Raw genomic sequence first — 21,423 nt, forward strand, 5'->3', positions numbered from 1 at the left:
ACACTTTAATTAATATTTGCTTATGTTTGTATTGTTCATCGTATTCAGCACATCCTTATCACAATGCTAACATTGTAGGTACGTGACAGACAAGCAAGGCGGATTACTTCCTTATCTGATGACAAAATAAAACTCACTGCGTTTAAAATAACCCACTCGTTACACATTATAATTAACGAATTAATATCAACATAATAGGAAAAAACAAGCTATGGAATATTTCAAGCGACCGGATAGATCTGGTTCCCGGTAATAAGAGATAACTCGATTTGGGTGACATATTAATTTTAATACAAAAATAACACTAATCAGTATAATTAATACATTCGAGTAAACATGCTTGATATTACCGACATATAATCTTGTTTTAGCAATTACAACATTAAGAAAAATACTCTTTATGTCAATCGAATGTTTATTTTTTATTTGATTGGACCATGCAATTATTATCAAAAACGTCTTTACGTAACGAAAAATCATGAAAAAAAATTATATTAAATTGAAACAATATTCGCGGGAACATTATACAAATATAGAAGACTTATAGAAATAGATGTGTTAGACGCTAGGCTCGTACAAGGCGGGCCATTCCCTCTGCGATAGTGTTAAGCGCGTCGAGGTCCTTGCGCGCAGTATCCAGCAAGTGAGCCATGCCTTTCTGCTGCAGAGAGAGGAACTGTTTCACATCCTCTTGCGCACCTGTTATACGAAAAACTTAATTACTTCTCTCGTCTATATAATGTAGTTCTCGTAACTAGAACTGTCAACACAAATGATAATTATAAAACAATGTCAATCTGTTACATAATTTTGTTTGTAATCTAATGAAACAAATTTATCTGTCTGCAAGATTGTATTGTAATGTTTGCATTCTAGTGCATTAGATAAAGTTTCATCCAATTAATCAAGTTAGCTAGTTTAATGTATTCATCAGTGACAATACTAAGGTAGATCCTTGAAATATTTTTCATAAATATTGGTATTATGTCTTCAGGCTCGAGAAATTTATCAAATTCAAGGATTTATGACCACTGAAAAGTCCTGGGATAATTCTCGAAGCTCGATTCTGTGTCACATTTCCAGACAAAACGACTGTCCGAACAACCTAATACTTATTTCAGTTACCAGAAATGCAAAGTAAACAATTGATGACATGAGGAAAATCTCTGTACATAAGAAATGAATGTTTTCCACGTAGAAATGTAGATAGTGGTGTTTGTACGTACCGGGGTCAAGGTGATAGCGCTCGTGGGGCGCTCCTGCGCTCGCGCTGCGCTGCAGACGCACGGCACATAACAGCTCATTCAGCCGACCCTGTACAACAAAATAAACAACAATCTTTAATATACAAACATTTTTAAATTTAACTCTAGATTTAATTGTCAAAAAGAATTGAAAAATTTCTAACACGATACAACTAATCTCTTATTAATATTGCACAACGGTCCGCCTTGATTTCTACCGTGTTGGACAAAGTTCAATTTCGTTTATCGTACACAAAATACCATTCAAATCTTAAAATAAATTGTCAAATATGTACCTACAGTGATTCCGAAAGATACTTCTTCATATAAGTACACAAACATTCAAGATTCGATAAGAAGAAAATAAGAAAAAATATAGAAAAACATACTGCCTGCTCATTAGGGAAATACCGAGTGCATAATTGCACAGTTACAGCATATGATTGCATCATTTATCCTTACGATAACATTATAAGGTTTGTCACAAATTCACAACATATAAGCTAGAACATTAGTCATTAGTAAACTGTCAATCAGCGTAGCCTTTCTTCCAACTATATTGGCGTCGATTTCCAGTCTCAGCTGAACACCAGCATTTTTTTTTAAATGGAGCGATTGCCTGTCGGACCTCATCATTAATTATTGGTAAGAAGCAAAACGCTTCAACTAGATAATACCTAGATATATTATGGAATGTCCTGGTTTTCGTACAGGATATGAAGTAGAATAGAGATCTAGGTAATACTTTGAGCACTAATAGGTAACACCTGTTTCAGTCCAATTATATTATTAATACCTCGATTTTGTAGATTATCTTTAACCGATAACGACTGAGATCCGAACTTAGTATACCTACTAAATATAAATAAATTTGATGTCTATCTATACATTCTGTCTCATATTATTTATAGGGATAAGTTAGTCTGACACTATTTGTTGATTTTAAAAATGTCTGTTTTTCTCAAAATTCTTTTTTTTTATGTATTTTACGTAAGGAAGCTTATCTGTGTTACCTTTTCAGGAGGAGTAATACTGGCCTGGCAGAAATTAGGTAAGGCGTTTGATCCCGAAAAACTAAGTAGCTTCAACTATTATGTATTGATTGGAATTACATTTTTCATCATTATTAGTTTGGTATTATTTTGATCACTTGAAAATGTAATCCGATTTAGTCCTTGCCTTTTCATTTTCGAAAACAAGACACGTCCATTAGTATCTAATCTATCTAATGGTATATTTTCCAAAAATAACTCTACTTAGATGTTGCATAACATAACAAAAGTTGTGCAATATCACCATATCAGTTAAACGTCAAATGTAGGTATAGATATAGATGCCTAGACTTACCTTAAAGTCAATAGCAAAGTACAATGTAACCCATGTATCTATGTACTTAGATCATGTTATTATTATTTGTTATATAAATAAACTGCAGTTGTAACACAGACACGTGGAATATTTTGTTGCTATCATAAACAACTCACTGTTATGTTTGACTATGATTATGATAATAGATAGGCATCATAATGTTACAGTGGCGTGTACCTATTTGAAAAAAAAAACTTTTTTTTTTAATTCCATTAAGTTTTTGATCTGTCAATATTTTTTTTTGCTACACAACATTAAATAAAAATTAACATGGAAATTAAATAAAAATTAACGTTTTGATTAATAAAGGTACAATACAAGAAGAATACCATCATAGTGCACGACTTTAAGATGCTTTAGCAACGACATTGACTTATTGCCTTCAAATAAAAGTACCTACGAGAATAATAATTAACGTGTGCATATTATGATAATAATAATTAGTGTAATCTAGTCTGTAGATCATTACTTCATGACTTTTCAATGTTTGTAAACTAGTTTCAGCCTGATACGATGATAAGACCGCTTTATGTCCCATGTGTGGCAATCTGGCAAACACATAACATATCACCGAATTGACGTAAACGCACTGATAATAATGCTGCAAAATTGCATTATGTAATTGTTTTTTATCGTATCAGGAAAATAACAAACAGACAAACAGTCAGTCGTTGAGTATACATTCTGACCACACTTTTGTAATTTTTTTGGAACATATTTATTTATTTATATCTTTTTTTACTCTTTAAAATACTTCCGAAACGTAAAGCACACACTTAAAATTAATTTCATTCCTAAAAAAATATTCATCAATTAAAGCAACTGTTTTGTTACATGACTTCCCGCCTTTGAAAAACATGTTTATAAAAAAAAAGTTATTAAAAAGTTTTATCAATAAATCTTCTCGAACCCAATATTATGCTGCAACTTTACACTGTTTGTACTATTCTCTCACAGTAACGATACGGCAAAGTCAAGTCATTTATACGTACAAATATTATTTCAGCTAATTAAATATTGTGCGATGACTTTCATAGATGCGTAAATACATGATAAATGATTTTTTTCCTTTACGTCACTAAGTAAATATTATATTTCACATTAGACTAGCAGTCGGTCTAGAAAGAATGAGTGCACGCGAAATATGCAAACAATAAAATGCCCTTCTGAAAAATAAACAATGCTTGCGGTTTACGGTACTGATGAGTAATTATTGTTATAAGTAAAAAACGTAGGTACATAAAAGAAAACACGAATTCACGACGTACTACTTTCTTTAATCAGTTTTATTAATTTTGACGCAAATTAAAATATTTACAACGCATAAATATGACAAAAACAGTAAGCCACGAACAGCCACGTGAATTGATAAATTAATGAAAAACACTAATAAGCGTTTTTTGTAACCAAATGAATGTTACTAAAAAGTAAGAAAACTCACGGTTTAGTAACATTCTTGCATGTAGTGTTTAATCGTTTTCGACGCCCAATAATCTCCTACTATATAAAATTTAACCCATAGTCAAACTGCTGGGCGCGGGTCTCCTCCCGGAGTGAAAGAGGGGTTAGGCCTTGAGTCCACCACGCTGCCCAAGTGCGGGTTTGGGACTTTGCATACCTTCAAGAACTGTTCCAAAGAACTCTCAGGGTTGAATCATGATGTTTTCCTACATCTTCAAGTGATAATTTTGTCTACCTCCTACTATTAAACACGGGTGTAAGCTTAATGCTGTGTGTGGCCAACAGTTATAGTGTATGCCGTCCTCGTGTACTGAATCACTGCGTTAATATGAAAATAACTTTTATCCGAGCAAAGCAAACAAAACGTTTTGAATTATCTCCACGCTTGTTTGCTCATTGTCTCTCTCCTCAGACGGTCTCTATGTAAGTAAACAAGTGTAGTATGTGTACTATGAGAATGTTTTTGAGGCCTACTAAAATATACCTACCTATTTTATTTCGTGCTTAGTTATAGCGAAGTAGTTTATAAACTTCATAAGATTTTTTCTTAACTAGTTCATAAACTTCATAAGGTTTTTTAACTAATTTATAAACTTCATAAGTTTAGTTAATAGAGATTCTCAGCGCATGAAAGATAGTGGAAAGTGCATTAAAGTGATTACTTAGGAGTAGATTATCTAGTTATTGTCTCGTTTCTTTTATATATCTAATCTACCTACTTATTAGTCTTGCCTTCCAATCTATCATCCTCCACCATTTATAGATATTATTTCAAAGCAAAGAATACATTAAGAATTATTGTACGCGTCACTCTCGATCACGCATAACGGCCGCATGTACACGAAACTACAAGTACGTCAAATCATAAATAGACATCACTGATGATCTCAACGATATCATGCGTTTGCCTCACACTAAAAATCCTTAGCCCACAATCAAACAAATATAAATAAACGTAATATCAGATACTCACTTATGATAAAAATGTGCATATCATAAGTTTCACTCGCTTCCTGCATGATTATCAAACCAATCGTTTTTGTATCCAAAGTAACATTTCAATCCGGATCCGGCTAGTTTCGGAACAATACGATGAATTAACTTTCATAAAGATAAGGTGAATTTAGATAAGAAGTTTTAATGTAATAATCGTTTTATTGTTTAAAGATTCGGTGCAGTTCATTGGTTCTAGCATGCTCCTCTTTCGTGTTTCCTGATTTCGTCATAAAACATGACATGACTTCGCGACACTATTCCTAGTTAAAAGACTGACCTCGATATTAAGAAAAAAAAAACACTCTCATGTTTGAAATAACGATGTCTACACCCACTCTTGATTAAAAAATTACAATTGCAAATTTAATTTATGAGTCCTATATTATGCTATTCTTAGGTTCAAACTTTCATCTCGGAGAAATGCTTAGAGACTCCATAGAGGCTGCGAGAAAAAATCATATCGTCATCCAAAACAAGGTATTTGTTCGCAGGTGTTAATTAATAGTTTTATCAGTGTAACAGTGATATGTATACCTGTTATAACACATGTCTGGCGTCTGGAGATAACGTGATAATGCTGATAAGCGAGCACGCGTAGGGCGAGTGGGACGAGACATTTCGGCAGACAAGGTCGCATGGATATCACTACTAATGCCGTTGCACTACTTGATAAGCTTAGAGTGATCCCATAGATAACGTATTAGTTTCTAACGACAGAACATAGAAGATTTCCCGCCATAATAATACTTTCTTTAATTACAACGAATCTATACTAATATTATAAAGCTGAAGAGTTTGTTTGTTTGATTGTTTGTTTGTTTGAACGCGCTAATCTCAGGAACTACTGATCCGATTTGAAAATTTCTTTCAGTGTCAGATAGCATATTTGTTGAGGAAGTCTATAGGCTATATATCATCACGCTACGAAAAATAGGAGCGGAGTAGTAACGAGAAATGTTACAAAAACGGGGAAAATTATGACTTCTCCTCTCATGTGACGCAAGCGAAGTTGCGCGGGTCAGCTAGTTGATGATAAATATCATTGTAATTTATTTACAGTAGATTACGTAATGCTTTAAAGATAATTACGGAATTCCCCTACATCATTCGTAAGGTACATTGTATACAGTGCTTATGGTCAATTTGAAGCATATAATTGCAGCGTGCAAGTTTATCTTTAATGGCTTTGATGAGTAGGTCTTTCCACAAATTTCCGATCATCTAATATATAAAATTTTCGTGTGCTTGAGCGATTCTCGGGAAATTTTGTGAGGATATTGATTAGGTCTGAGAATCGGCCAACATATATGTTTCATACGCATACGTGACAAGGGATGCCATCCCCAACATTAAAAAAAATGACAAAACAACGTTTGCCGAGTCAGCTAGTAAGATATGAAATGCGTGAAACTTACATTGTAGAGTGGTGGAGCAGCGAGCTGTGACGTCATTTCATGTAAGCGCGCTCTCGCCGCCTCCTCCTCGGGACTCAGGGCGGCTCCTACGCGACCGACCACTTCTTGACGAGACACCACCTGAATATAAGGATACCATTTGAAATGTTATGTTATATTCATGAAAGCTTTATATTTCTTTTCTTTTTTGACTATGGCACTAAGAATTGCTCTCGTGTCGCGGGGGCTTTTACAAACATATAAACAACGAACACAAAGTACAACCAGATCCGAAATAAATATCTGTAGATGCAACAAATAATCGCTCCGTGTAAGAATCGAACCCACGACCTACCGACGCATTGGTAGTGACGTGGCAACCACCATAACCACTGCGCCAAGGATGTTGTCAATCCATCAAAAGAGAGAAAAACAGTGTTAATAGAAAAATAATAATTTACCCCTGGTTTCTGAGGAACATTTAACGGTAGTATATCTATTCAATAGCGCCTAAGCTCATATGCATATACAGACAGTTACAATAGATAAACTAACGCAAAGTTTGTCTTAGAAACTGGGGCATTGGAGCTGCAACTTCTACTCTAAATATAAGTGGGCTATGGTGTAGGGTGTAGTACCGCACCTGTAGCAGCGTGTGTCGCAGCGCGTGCAGGCGCGCGGCGAGGTGCGCCAGGCGCGCGCTGGCGGCGGCGCGGCGCGTGCGCAGCGTGGCCAGCTCGCCCGCCGCGCGCGTCAGCCACTGCGCCTGCAGCCGCGCCTGCTCCGCCTGGCACCCGCTGCGGAACTTTATCTACAGGACACAAAACACAAAAACTTCTACTTCCTGTTTGGATAGTTTATAATTAACAGGACGCACATCGAACGAACTATTTTATATCAGCGAAACCATGACCTGCGATCGAGAATCGTGGTTAGCTCGTGCTTCGCGTGGCACGTTTTTCACCGACCGGCTACTAAGCGCGATCTAGCCCCAAGCGATCCAGCATCACAGGATCGTAGTGCATTGGATCGTTGGGTGTGCATTTAGCTATTAATATTGTTAAAATGAAACAAGGCCTTGATTCATGGCGGTGGCAAAGACCGGTGTAACATATTTAAAACGACCAAATGAAAAGTAAATAATAAACTATCGTACCTGGTATTGCTGCCAATACTCTGAAAAATCATTCATGAAACATCGTCTGTGAACGCACACAACAACTTACGTAAGTTACGAACGACGAAATGACGAAAGCGTACAGTATTCGGTGAGCGCTGATCACACACGGATTTGATTATTACGAAAGATTTTGATCTATACCATCCATACTCAGGTAAACAGTATTTACTGTTCTTTAAATTCTGACACATTTTATATTTAAGATTTGTAAAAAAAATATGATAAGGAAACGTCTCCATGGACAGCATATTAATAAGTAAACAACATAGCATATTAGTAACATTACATTTAAAAGTGCCCAGTTAGCTTTTATAAAGGAGATCGGCAGATTTCGTACAGCTTAAAATGGGTGTTGTTTCGTTACAGAATTTGTACCACTTATTAAGGGGAATAAGTCACTTATTTTTATTTGGGAGTATTATTTTTGGAAGTCCGGATTAATTAATAATTAAGGTAAAAAGATTTGATTAATTAAATAATAATTTTTGGTCTATGGCTTATATTTGTTGCCAACTAAAGAAAAAGAAAATCTCATGAGACGTCACTGTTAGTCTGACGTCTACGCATCCGCTAATTTGCTGTTGTTTTGACTGCATCTGAGCAATTTACACATACATTAGTTTAGGACATAACTTTTACCTCCCAACTTTTAAGACTATAAGAATTTTAAAACAAGCTTGTCTATCATATTATCTACCAATTAAAACAAAAAGTAAACCTAAACATGACATGTTATAAGCTGTACGAATTCTTCATACAAACCTGCCGTTCGCCTTTAACTCGTTAATTTACCTCAGAGAATCCAATCATAGGAACAGGAATGTAGTTCTCAGGATCGGGATTGTCAGCTTGTGCTTGTTTCCATAGGCGCATATCCATTCCTGCGAGAAAATATGTCCGTAAGAAAAAGCATGTACAGTAATCTAAGTCCAGTGGCACACTTATTTTATACAACTAATTTAAACAGAAGTCAGAAAGCAAGCAGTTATTTTATTGTAACTAAAAGGTCTTATATCAACATGAACATTCTTGGGGGTATATAAAATAATCTATGCATCACCCCAAGGTAGGCTGGCAGAAAATGCCCCTGGCATTAAGTTGGCCTTTAAACAATATTGTATAGGTATTAAAAAATATATAAACGTACCGGGCGGCGGGGTCTGTAGATACTGCGCTAACATTTGTGGGGAGGGTGACGTGACGGCCGACACTGATGTACAGCCAGCGCCGGAGAGCGCAGTACGCGCCGCGCCCGCGTTCAGGAACGCAGCCAGCTCCGACGCGGACACGTGAGAGTTGCCTGCACCTTTGTCCACCACGTATATTACCACCTAGGAAAAAGAAATATATAAAATAGTCTATACATCTATGGAATTATTAGGTGAATCGGTCAAAGCAACAGGCATCATCCAAACTTAATTTTTTAATAACAGTCTTCAATTCAACATAACTATGTGCAATTTCCCCCTGACTTCAATCTGTTCTATATTGTAGTTAATTACGAAAGTCGATTTGACGTCGCTCCGTCCATTAAAAAAACTATTTTTTTTTAAAACACATTCAGTAAAATTCAACAAATAGGAAATGGTGGCTTACTACTTTGCAATTTATTTTTGTCTATATGTGAATTGATTTTTTTTAGAAAACGTACCTGGCTCTTGGTCTCCGAAATAGCTTTGACAGAATCAATTGTAACAGCTAGATTTGGCTTATTCCCCAATAAACCATGCAGTGATGTTTGCAGAACTTGTTGATTAGTTCTATAAAGAAAGATGAAACAGTTTATTTATCATTTTATTTACTAAAAATAAGGCATGATTTCATTTGGATAGATATGTGTCAGTTTTCCATCACACTGGGATATTAGAGTTATGGACTACTGTATCACTATCGGACACTATAAACAAAGTCCTGCACATTTGACTGGTTTCAATGAAACTGGCCACTGTATCCAAATATCATCTAGAAGGATATTAATCTAAATTCCAGAACTACGAAAAAAAAATCATGCGAAAAAAAGACTTACTTGATATCCTGTTCTGCCTTGTTGAACATCATAGCGACATGACCATCTTTATCATCACGCCCACCCAGCCTTGAGTAGCCAACTGCTTTGAATCTACACAGTGGGTTCTGTTCATTCAACTCTAATGGGGGAGCATTACGGTTGTAGTATGCCTGGCCTGCAAAATATAATAAAAATAATAATTAAGATTTATATCACCATTTAGACTAAAGACACATTTGTGTTACATACAGTAACACAGTAATGCTATACCCAAACGCTTTTTGGAATGTAAGTCCAATAGATATATTATTATATTCCATAAAAGAGAAAGGCAGCTTAGACATGATCACAGTGCACAGTGTGTTATAAACCCCATTTTTGTTTCGTCGTCTTTTTATTGAATTAATCGATAGAGTATACCATTCTGAGGATTAGAGTAAAACTCCGGGCTCGCTAAGACTTGTACTTTTTTCGTTATTCATTGTCAAAGTTCCGGAATATCCGACTATTGAAAAATGGAAAAAAATTAATTACAATTTAACGGAAGTACTTATTCCAGAATTTATTTATTCTATCGAAAGAAGATATAATAGCCGACCATTCCACCAATTCCTGAAGCTTTAGCATGAACAGGTCGAGAGATATGATTTTTTTTCTCATTTTTCGTTTTTATTTTTTTATTCATCTAAACCACCGTAGTAGGTGGTCATTCCTACATCAAAAAATTGCTAATACTTTCTTTTATTTGCAGTATTAGTTCTAAAACCTAACTCGCTGGTTTCCAGGAGATATTTGAAAGTTTAGTAATATCCGAAATATCCGCACATAGGGCTGCCACTTCAATCAAAATTTAATAAATTAATTTTTATAAAGTTTTAGCTTTTATATCACGACCATAACAAGATATCATAATTTTGTGGCTTAAAATGGCAAAGATTGGGTAATTTTATAAAGGAAATTAAAAAACAAATTAAGAAATTGGTATGATGTTGATTGATACATTTATTTGGAATCTGTCTATAAATTCTAACTCAAAAGACTCAACTTATAGTAAATGAAAGAAAATCCTTTCCGATATCTCATAAGTATACCTATAAATCAACATTCAACATAAGTACTATTACAACATTGTGTTTTTTTTTTCAAAATATTTTTAGTTAATTTATTTAATTTTACAATTACTTTTTAAATGAATTTCATATTATTTTTTTATTTACAACTACTTTTTTTTAAATCATTTTTTTTTGTAATTTTTGTGGTATAACAATTTTAAGAATAATTTTTAATGTATTTTATATATCTACATGAATTATATTCCTATCTATAATTTTAAATCAAATTTTATCATGTATGTACATCAATTGTGTCGATTTTTTATTTAAAAAATACGATAAAATTATATTCGTCAACAATTTATTTATTATAATTTATACACATATTATGTAATTATATTTGTAGAATTTTTTTCTAAAAAGCAAAATCAATGGTTGTTCCATCTGGAGTTGGAACAATTTTAGGGGACTGAGCGCCAGTTAACCTTAATACCGTAACCGTACTCTGCACTTCAACAACCTCAGTAAGGCGTGACTGAGGTACGTCGTGCAGAACTACGGCCGGGGGCTTGCCTTACCTTTTTTTTTAAATAAAGGTTTATAATCTTATATAATTTTCGGATACTCGAAAGTGACAACCCTAAGTAAAATTTAAAATTTTAAATATCTCCTGGAAACCAACGAGTTAGGTTTTAGAACTAATACTGCAAATAAAAGAAAGTATTAGCAATTTTTTGATGTAGGAATGACCACCTACTACGGTGGTTTAGATGAATAAAAAAATAAAAACGAAAAATGAGAAAAAAAAACATATCTCTCGACCTGTTCATGCTAAAGCTTCAGGAATTGGTGGAATGGTCGGCTATTATATCTTCTTTCGATAGAATAAATAAATTCTGAAATAAGTACTTCCGTTAAATTGTAATTATTTTTTTTCCGTTTTTCAATAGTCGGATATTCCGGAACTTTGACAATGAATAACGAAAAAAGTACAAGTCTTAGCGAGCCCGGAGTTTTACTCTAATCCTCAGAATGGTATACTCTATCGATTAATTCAATAAAAAGACGACGAAACAAAAATGGGGTTTATAACACACTGTGCAGTGTGTTGTAATAATAATATAAAATTAATAAGTTTGATTTACTCTCTGGATAAAGATACTAAGCCAGAAACTGAAAGCCGCTCAGATTGTAAATGCAAGGAATAAAATAGAAGGAAGTGTGTGCCAATTAAGCCGTGCCAATTTTGTATAGGGAAAGCGTCTAGCCCTTTGCTATTTGTGGCTGCGCGTGCAAGACCGCGTAAGAGCACTTTGTAAATACCGACTAACAGCAAAACGCATAAAATTAAAATAACGTGCCTGCCAGCTCTAGCCTTAGAGTCAATATCAGATATTATCAAGAAATTAATCTCACCAGTTCCCCACTTGGCTTGTATAAGGTTCCATTTGGCAAGGACCTGGTCTCGTTCATCTCCAAATACACAGCAATTAAAGACGGCTGCAACAAGAGCCTCGTGTGCTGAAGATGGACCTTGCTGTTGAGGTTGCTGCTGCTGTTGCTAGCGAATAAGAATTAATATTTCTAAATGTCTGACAATTGTGAGCTTAAAATAATATGCAAAATGGGTATTGAGGTATCAAAAGATCTGGGGGGCTATAGTGTACCTCAACATCAACTTTAAAGCCACTATGCTGTACATGGTTTTCTTCCTTAGATTGTAGTTATTAACACGTTATGTCAAAGCTGTGTACTGAATTATGGCTATCCATTTGACGTACACTAGTTGTCAAGTTAGATATGTGATATGCATAATGTAAATGTGTATTAAACGAAAAAAAAATACCTGTGGTTGGCCAAACTGTGGTGCTGTTCCAAGGCCAGTTCCAAGACCAGTCCCAAAACCACCAAAACCAGTGGCTGGTTTGGCACCAAATCCTGCTCCAAACCCACCCCCAGCACCAAATGTGTTTCCAAGAGTCCCAGTGTTGGTCCCAAATGTTGGCGCAGCACTGCCAAATGTTGTAGTCCCTGTACCAAATGTTGAAGTTCCTGTCCCAAAGGTTGGGTTGGCACCAAATGTGTTAGTGCCAAGGAGACCTCCACCAAAGTCTGGAAAAGATAGATATTAAGAATTAAGTTGTTGCTTTTTACTGCCTGTGAGTATGCACACTTTTTGGTTCACTATCAGAATGAAACTATCTGTGTATGTAACAGGAAATTGAAATATTCATTATTATAAACTTACTTAGGGCAGGTTTTGCAGGAGTTGTTCCAAAGGCTCCCCCACCAAATAATGAGGGCGCTGTAGAAGCTGGTGCTGCCCCAAGTCCACCGAAAGGAGTTGCTGAAAACATAAAGTTATAGATTTCATATCCTAATACTGAATGATGATTGTTTTGATATGAAAAAATCAGACAGTATAGATCACGGGTCTACTATATACGGGTATAATAATACCTGTACTTGTTGCTGGAGCCCCAAACGTGCCAAACCCTGTGGACGGAGTGGTCGTCGTACCAAATGTATTAGCTGTTGAAGACCCAAAGGAAAAGGTCGCTGAAATAAATTAAACAATAAAATTATCAAAATACAAGATAACAATATTGAACCAAGATTTAAAGCAACAAGATGTAAGAACTTACGTTTGGCAGCAGCTCCAAAAGCCGAACCTTGGGTATTGGTATTAGCCCCAAAAGCAAAAGTCATTTTAAATTATACTGGAACGCACAACAAAAGTATATAAGTAAGTAACGAGTGGTGAATAAATAAAAACCAAAAATAAGACGATGTTGAAAAATTCTAAAGGTTATATTTTAACGAATACAATCGCCTTCAAGTAAACAATCAGAAATTTTGACTTTGACATTGTTGACAGCGACATGAACGTATTTTCTTTTTAATCAAACAGCTCTAGAATTCGGAACATTGTTTTTTAAGCGACACACTTGTAACTTCTGGGATACCTAATTTTAATATTTCTGTAACGTATAGAGATAACGACACAATAACGGGGACCATACACACACAAAAAATCATATGATTCGTATTTCGCTACTTATAATATGAGTAGTCAATTATAATTATTAATGTAAGGAACCACACGCACAAACAAAAATATATGTTCACCCCTGTTATACCACAAGGTGTAGGCATAAGCGTAGTCATGAAAAACATCAATTGTGGGACTGCCATCCACAGAGACCGTTACCAAGCTCTGGGCTACTATTAAGAAAACATGTAACAATAAACAACTCAGTAGCATTTTGCCTGACCCGGTAATCCAACCCGGAATCTAGTCCGTGTTTATGTTACCGCTCAGATCGCAACAGTAGCCAAAGAAGTCCGATTTTCCATTTACTGAAGAACTCGTTGTTGCTGATATTGTAGTGAAAATATTCACGTGCGTAGATGGACTAAAACTTCGTTTCCATGTTTTTTTAAGTTAGTCTAACTGGCACTCATCTATTTAGTGGTAGCTTAAATATTTTAATATAATGTGCATCCGTTGCTTTGGGTTTGAGTCAAAAATAGTCAAAATGTAAGGGTTGTTTTTACTAGTGTCCAAAGACCTGCGTAGATGACATATTTTAATAAAACTGATACAGGTATGAAGATAAGAGGGCGATATTATTATTATGCACCAGTAAAACTTAAAAATAGACTGAGGATCATCTAGAATCAGTTTCATGATAACATTGAGAATGGTCGAAACCTTATCCTAACTACCTTTATATTGATAAAAAAAAATTAAGGGCACCAAGGCATAAGATATGATGTTAATTTGGTGTTCATGAAGCAATAGCGAAATACTAATCATCTTAATTACTGCCAGTATATTACCCTCTGCATTGTATATTTCTTATCAAATTGATTAAGTACATTGGTAGGTTTCGATAACACAAACCAATTATAATAAAAATTGGTATTTATGGGTTGTTCTAACTATAAAAATCGAAAAAGCCGGAAGTATGTTTATTTACAATGATTAAAAGATTGTTCTACTGCTAAATAAAAAAAGACTCAAGTGTCACTATTGTTTTTGACATATAAATATAACCTCATATTGGTCTACTGCATATTGGCTTTGATTGCACAATAATAACACGTGCACTTGAATTCGATTACTACAATAAGATAGCTGAATATCCAATCATGATATGCAGAATGAATACATGAAATACTATATTTATATCAAGAATTTGGTATGCTATTGTTAGACACAATAAACGCCACTTTCCGACACATTGTATTTTTAGTATACTCCATAAAATTGAATGGAATAAAAGAACAGGTAATCATAAATAGCTATTTTATTGCATATCACATCACCTTTCCACCACTGTCTTCAAATTCAATGTGAACTGAACATTTTTCCTTGGTGGTAACACATCACAGATGGAACATTCCAGAGGAAAATAAATGCTTACATCATTTTACTTTGTTAGTTTTCGTAAGTATACAATAATAAGAACACATTCAACAGCAAAAAATGAGATAGAATTACAATTATGCAATAAACAAATCGGAGTTTAGTCTTCGCCTCCCAGGGAATCCGTTATTTCTTTCCTCCAGGAGGCTGTAGTGGTTGGCCTCTTTCTTTTCCTCGTAGTTTTATTCCAATTGCCCTTTCGATTTTACCGAGTACAATGTTGTTTGGTATTCCACGACCGGCTTCGTAATCGTTTACAATTTGAGGTTTTTCGCATATTTTAGTTGCCAAGTCTTTTTGACTCATGCCTTTAGCTTGTCTTCCTTGCATTATGAGTTTTCCCAAATCAAGAGAAACTTTCTCATGACGCAATTCTTCAGTCTCTCTATCAAGTTTTGCTGTGTTTTTAGTGGTAACGTGTTGTTTGTTGGTTCCAGCACCAAATTTTTGTTGAGTTTCAACTGGTAAACCTTGACGGCGTGCTGCATTTACAGCTTGTTCAGTCTTTAAAGCTGATGCTTTTGGTGGCTTTTTACGAAGGATCGTGACTGTATCCCAGTCAGACATTTTAACGCAGATAAAAATATACCACTGGTTTCACAAGTTATCTGAATCTACAAAAATTTTTCTGCTTGCTTCGTGCGTGTCGGGCTATGGTTGCTGCTCCCGTCCTATGATTAGAGTTGTTTTTTCTTAATCGACTTCATTGTCTATTATTGTTCTAACTCGCTTCGCAAAATCGACTAAATTAATTAAAAAAATCTTGTAATTAAATTGATTCAGCGAGCAGATCATTCTTAAATTTTATTTGTTTTCCGTAAATCACAAAACAATTTTGCTACATCGTCATAAACGGTTATCAAATCAGCTCATAAAGATTTGAAAGTTGTAACGAACGGCGAAAGCTGTTGTACTTTGATAGCCCGATTGGTAGAACATTTAACCGGACGTTCACTGCACTTGGTATAATTTTTGTTTGGTTTCCAAAACACCTGCTTGTTGTAACTTATGTTCAATTCTTTGGCGATACTTTTACGAACTTATTACCTATATATTGTTTTTATAAAATTAGTCTAATCTTTCTAAATTCTTATATCCAAACTTTTTTATACAGGTACATATTTTAGTAGGTTTCTCTCGTTATGAATAGAATAGTTTTTTTTTCAATCTATAACCTTGTCGTGTATTGCAAGCACTATTCGTAGCACTATCAAGTAGCAAAGTCAACATTGTCAAATGTCAATAATGTCAACTTGCAAAGCAACACATGATATTATAGAAAATAATAAATAAAGTACAATCTACCCTGCGAACAGCACATAAAACATATTTATGTTGCACAGTCAAGTGCATTTGTATTTTAAAGAAACATGAGTAATGACATAAGCGACTCTGAAGAAGAAATACTAGTGTATGCCGAATTCGAAGATACAGTGAATATTGAAAAATTTCGATCAGTCCATGTTCTCGGAATAAATGAACAAAGTCCTATTATTCAGATGGATGATACCTTTTTCACAGGTTGATGTTGCTTTCATTCAATACACGAAATTATTTAATATTAAGTAATAAATTATTATTTAATTATGTATAACTATACCAATTCTTATTAACAAGCTTATTTCACCACAACAGTTTATTTACATTACATTTAAAAAAGGAGGAAAAATATGATTTTATAATGTTATTTGATTGATTATTTGCTTATATTTCAGGTAAGTTTGAACAGCCATTAGGAACATATTTGTTTTTTGAAGAAGATCCAGATCCAAAAACTGAGGACCCATTATTTGATAAATTGGCTGAAAAAAACTTAAAATATACATGTAAAACTAAGAAGTATTTGAATATGGAACATGCATATGTTACACCAAAAGAAGGTTATTATGGAATGCTTACTAATATTTTCTAATAGATGTAAATTATAATTCTTTCATATTTGGAACAAACATAATGAATCCTTGCTTTAAAAATGTGTCTGAGTCTGTTTTTCTGTACAGGTCATTTAGTTCAAAATCCGAAACAAGAAAACACAGACGATATTGAAGTAGAAAATTTTAAATCTGTCCAGGAAGCACTTGAGAAGTTTAAGACTCATTTTGAATCAGATCCAAAGTTTGCTTCAGATTAATAAGGTGAGGAGGTTTTTAATTATTTTTTACACTAGCTCTTTTCCATGGCCATGATTCCTTTAAGGCTATTGTTCAAGAAGTGACCTTTTACATTCTTGGGGTATAATCAAGCACTGTCAAGCTTTTCTTCTTTCTTCTCTGTTTTGCAATGTACCCACTTTTTCTGGCATTGTAATGTTTTCCTGATAGTTAACCTTCCATTAACTTAGTACTCATTATTCACGATTTTTCCAGGTTTAGACCCTCATTATTTATTTATTGAATTGTTACAGTATAATAAAAATAAAAATGGAAGATTCAAGTTCATTTTCCTGTTTATCTGACTTGGTGAATCATCACCTTGCAAATGCATGCAAAACACACCAAAAAGTTAATACAAAATCATTTAAGCCTCCTTTATTAAATGTTCAAAGAGCTCTGGGAGATGTTGGAGAAATGTTGAAAGTGCCTGATACTAATTTAAGTATGAGTGAACTCCCCATTAATGAAGTCCTGGCAATACAATTAAACAATATGCTCAAAACAAAAGAGAGTGGCAGTCAACAACTTAAGGAAATTGAGAAAACCATGCAAAAAGTAACTCTTCATGAGTCTACTTTCATGATTGACTTAATACCAGCTATACAACTTTCTAAATCATTGCCAGCTGAAAACGATAGACAGATAGAAATACCTGTGGATACCGTAGATGAAATAAAAAAGGTTGAGGATGATTCGAATTTAGAAAAAATATCCAACTTAGCAATAGTAGGCGAAGAATTACCTCCACTGTTACCTATAAAAACAGACATGAGGTATACACTTAAACATAAAATAGGGAAATGCTCCCCGTTTGGTAAAGTGCTTTGTGCTCGCTATAGACCTGTGGCTGCACCATATATAAAGACAAACATACCCATAAATAATATCAAAGTATTTGACTTCGCTACCCCATCTCCAGATGACATCATTATTAAACAGCAAAGAAAACCAGTCAGAAACATGAATGTGAATAATTTCTATATTGTTGAATAAGATTAAACTTTTTCATGTACTTGTTATTATTAAAATAGATCATATATTTTGCCACTCTGGTTTTCATGAAACAATCCATATAAGGCACCCCATCCTTATAACTATTAAACTTTTGCGTTGCATATAATATAATAGGATACGGGAATTAACGCGAATACGCATTTTACTTTGGAATGCCTAACATTTCGGCGCAAGTTACACTCGCCGTGGTCGCCGGCTGACTGGTTAACCCCCAGCCTTTGTTTTTATCAACAACTACACGGTATTCATATATCTAGCTACTAAAATATTTAATAAACTTTGATGTTTTGAATGCCACTTATCCGCCCGTGTACGACATTGCCTGGACAGACGTAATTTTGAAAATTTCTTTGATCCTGGATAGTCTATATCATGTTTATTTTGGTTGTAAACATCTGCTAGATCTAGTTACATGTTTCACAGATAATGATTTAGATCTAATAATAAAAGACCAAGTAACCAAAAATATGAATATTTGGTAAAGAGTCGTTTAACAATCTTCTTAAAAATCTTCTTAAAAAGACAACTCCCGCACTAAGAATTGCTCTTGTGTCGCGGGGACTTTTACAAACATACAAACAACGGACACAGAGCACAACCAGACCCGAAACAATTATTTGTGGATCGCACAAATAATTGCTCCGTGTGGGAATCGAACCCACGACCTCCCGATGCAGTGGTTTCGGCGTGGTGACCTAATATTACCTATCTATTATTTAATTATTATTATTATTAGCGCCGGTATTTTAGTATTCTTTCTTAGATTGATACGTGTCTATACCTAAATAATTGGACCAATATTATTATCAGACTAACATTATCCCACGCATTCATTAGTTAGAGTAAATACCTACAACCTTATCAATTGGGTACTTGACAACAGTCAAAACGAGCGTATTTTCGTTGGTATAAAATAAGTGCCTATTAAAATGTCTTTGTCTAAAATAAATACAATTTAATCATTATTTACCATTTAGTCTGAAAAAAATGGATGAACCTTTTATGAGTAGGTACAAGCTTAATTATTTTTCGTTAACCCAGTCAAGTACTCACTTTGCATTCAGCACTTTATATACAAAGACATCTAATTTCCTTATTCCCCATGACTTAATATTTCCTGTAGCAACATTGTGTCACCAATGCGGGACTTCACCTAGTCAAAAATGTACTTATACTATAGTACGTACTCGATATAGGTACTACATAAATGTAGTTCTGTTAATACTGTGCGTCAAATACTATGTTAACGGTCGCCTGCGCACAAGTGTGTAGAAGTTGGATCAAGAAATAAGCAAGTTTTAAACGAAAAATTATTAGGTTTGTAACCTCCTAAAGACCATTTTATTTAGTTTTGTGGGTGACATAGTGTGGGTTTTGATCTTTGCATGCCCGCTCTCAAGAAATGTGATCATGTTTTTCTTCATTGTTAGAGCTGAGCATATTATGAGTGTTAATAGTGTTATGTTATTCTTATTTGTTTCAGGAATATGGCTAACAAAAGAAAAGAAGGAAAAGCTGTAAAAGTGAAAACATTAGAACAAATTCTGCAAGTCATAAATAAAAGATACGTGCGAATTAAGAAGCAAGAGAAGAAAAATAACAATATTGTGCTTTACACGGTATTAGAAGAACTTTTAAAAATTATGCGAAAATGTGATAATTTGTTTGACAGTATGAAACCAAAAGTAGAGTATTTGGGTAGCTATTTCGACGGTCTGCGTGTGGGACAACCAACCGAATATGATCTTAATGTCATTCTAACTGTACACGTTAATTATAATAAAATTATGTTGGAGTCTCAAAAACATGCATACACAAGTATAAAAATGCCTGAAGAATTTCGTAGATTATCGAAAATGCCCGTGACAGCTATGAAAGGATTTGATAAAACTGAGTTCTGGTGCAACTCGGATCATCGTTTATCAGTTCCTAATTTTCGAGCCTGGATGCAGGGCGTGGTCGATGCAGCATTATACCAACTACCAGAAGAAGATGGAAAAAGAATTTTAAAGGTTAAAGACAAGATTTTTAAATTAAATTTTAAGATGTCGGGTCCAGCAAACACTATAACTATTCACTTAGACGATAGTTACGTTATTGACGTTGATCTAGTGCCGACCTTACGTTTTGAACTGCCCAAAATACCGCTACGTACACAGATTGACTTTGAAAAAGTGAAAAAGACTAATGTGCCCTATTATTTCGCTGTTCCAAAACCAAGTGATGATGATTTTAGTTGGAGATTGGCGTTTCCTTACCAAGAACGATATTATACAGACAATAAGAATAACTTGAAGAGTACCCTTAAACTTCTTAAATTATTTAGAGATGTTCAGGAATTTGACAAACTAGCAAGTTATTTTATAAAAACGTTGTTTTTGTGGGAGATCGTAGAAACGGATGAGAAATTTTGGAAAAAGAAGTCCCTTACATTTTTACTACTGCATATGTTGGGTAAATTGAGAGACAATTTAGCAGTTGCAACTATTAAAAATTTTTGGTGCCCTGATCATAATCTTCTAGAAAAGATTAAACCAGAAACCTGTAAAAATTGGTCTAACCGAATATCTAACATTATCAGTGACATAGAACGAAATCAATTCCGAGATCCAAGTACAGTAAATAAATATTTCTCAAAACAAACAAATAACTGATAAGTATAAATATATTATTGATTTGTACTTTATTATTATTTAATAAAAAAATAATGACACAGTTTTTTTATTTTTATTTTAAATAATAAGTGTGCAATTGTTGTTAATTTTAATAAGGGTTTCTAAAGGATCATTGCGTACTTTATGTTTACCTACACTCAACAAGAGACTACTCAGTCCAACCTCACCTACCGTGATCAGCAGGTTACCGGTTGCATTGCATAACATGGATTTATTTCATACATATCTGCCTACACCTTCGGCTTTAGTATGTGTGATTTTATTCAGGTATGTGTGAACATAAATTCTTATTGGTATTTATTGATCCCTGTGGGAAACGAACCCAATCGCAGCGATATCGGCCCTGTATGGTGATGGCGAACACTCTAAGCCACTACGCAACCGAGATGCGTTGCATCGTAATAGTTTATAGCTTTGGTATATACATTAGGTTCTATCAATCGGGC

General features: G+C 34.4%; 3 protein-coding genes across 5 annotated transcripts; 1 reads left to right on the forward strand and 2 right to left on the reverse strand.

Moving 5' to 3' along the window:
* Nucleotides 1–137: 137 nt before the first annotated feature.
* LOC142983836 (putative nucleoporin Nup54) lies at nucleotides 138–13,564 on the reverse strand. Its single transcript, XM_076130971.1, has 13 exons — nucleotides 13,349–13,564; nucleotides 13,164–13,262; nucleotides 12,952–13,050; nucleotides 12,550–12,815; nucleotides 12,120–12,264; nucleotides 9,670–9,826; nucleotides 9,295–9,403; nucleotides 8,791–8,974; nucleotides 8,436–8,524; nucleotides 7,107–7,274; nucleotides 6,485–6,604; nucleotides 1,227–1,314; nucleotides 138–699 (listed from the first exon to the last, which is right to left on the reverse strand). Exons 1-13 carry the CDS (start codon nucleotides 13,410–13,412, stop codon nucleotides 566–568), a joined length of 1,722 nt encoding a protein of 573 aa, XP_075987086.1. The 5' UTR covers nucleotides 13,413–13,564; the 3' UTR covers nucleotides 138–565.
* A 1,434-nt stretch (nucleotides 13,565–14,998) lies between these two features.
* On the reverse strand, nucleotides 14,999–15,812 carry mbf1 (multiprotein bridging factor 1). Its single transcript, XM_076131059.1, has one exon. The coding sequence runs from the start codon at nucleotides 15,700–15,702 to the stop codon at nucleotides 15,262–15,264; it is 441 nt and encodes a 146-aa protein (XP_075987174.1). The 5' UTR covers nucleotides 15,703–15,812; the 3' UTR covers nucleotides 14,999–15,261.
* Nucleotides 15,813–16,349: 537 nt separating this feature from the next.
* On the forward strand, nucleotides 16,350–20,978 carry LOC142983868 (cyclic GMP-AMP synthase-like receptor). Of its 3 annotated transcripts, none has more exons than XM_076131047.1 (4): nucleotides 16,350–16,656; nucleotides 16,851–17,015; nucleotides 17,136–17,270; nucleotides 19,786–19,924. In XM_076131047.1, the coding sequence occupies exons 1-3, from the start codon at nucleotides 16,506–16,508 to the stop codon at nucleotides 17,264–17,266; spliced, it is 447 nt and encodes a 148-aa protein (XP_075987162.1). In that variant the 5' UTR covers nucleotides 16,350–16,505; the 3' UTR covers nucleotides 17,267–17,270; nucleotides 19,786–19,924. The 3 variants fall into 3 exon arrangements, with proteins under 3 accessions (XP_075987162.1, XP_075987152.1, XP_075987142.1); XM_076131037.1 differs by lacking the exon at nucleotides 19,786–19,924 and adding an exon at nucleotides 17,540–17,836; XM_076131027.1 differs by lacking the exons at nucleotides 16,350–16,656; nucleotides 16,851–17,015 and having other exon boundaries at nucleotides 17,137–17,270; nucleotides 19,786–20,978.
* The last annotated feature ends 445 nt before the right edge of the window (nucleotides 20,979–21,423 follow it).

This window comes from Anticarsia gemmatalis, chromosome 2 (assembly GCF_050436995.1).
Source record: "Anticarsia gemmatalis isolate Benzon Research Colony breed Stoneville strain chromosome 2, ilAntGemm2 primary, whole genome shotgun sequence".
NCBI classification, from domain to species: Eukaryota; Metazoa; Arthropoda; class Insecta; order Lepidoptera; family Erebidae; genus Anticarsia; species Anticarsia gemmatalis.

Bases quoted from the DNA above. Each gene is read 5' to 3' on its own strand.
- mbf1 (XM_076131059.1), bottom strand. From the start codon at position 15,702: ATGTCTGACTGGGATACAGTCACGATCCTTCGTAAAAAGCCACCAAAA.
- LOC142983868 (XM_076131027.1), top strand. From the start codon at position 19,790: ATGGCTAACAAAAGAAAAGAAGGAAAAGCTGTAAAAGTGAAAACATTA.
- LOC142983836 (XM_076130971.1), bottom strand. From the start codon at position 13,412: ATGACTTTTGCTTTTGGGGCTAATACCAATACCCAAGGTTCGGCTTTT. The intron at 8,975-9,294 runs GTACGTTTTCTA...TCTTTTTCCTAG, and splicing joins TTTCGGAGACCAAGAGCCAG to GTGGTAATATACGTGGTGGA. The intron at 6,605-7,106 runs GTGCGGTACTAC...CCTTATATTCAG, and splicing joins TGCGACACACGCTGCTACAG to GTGGTGTCTCGTCAAGAAGT.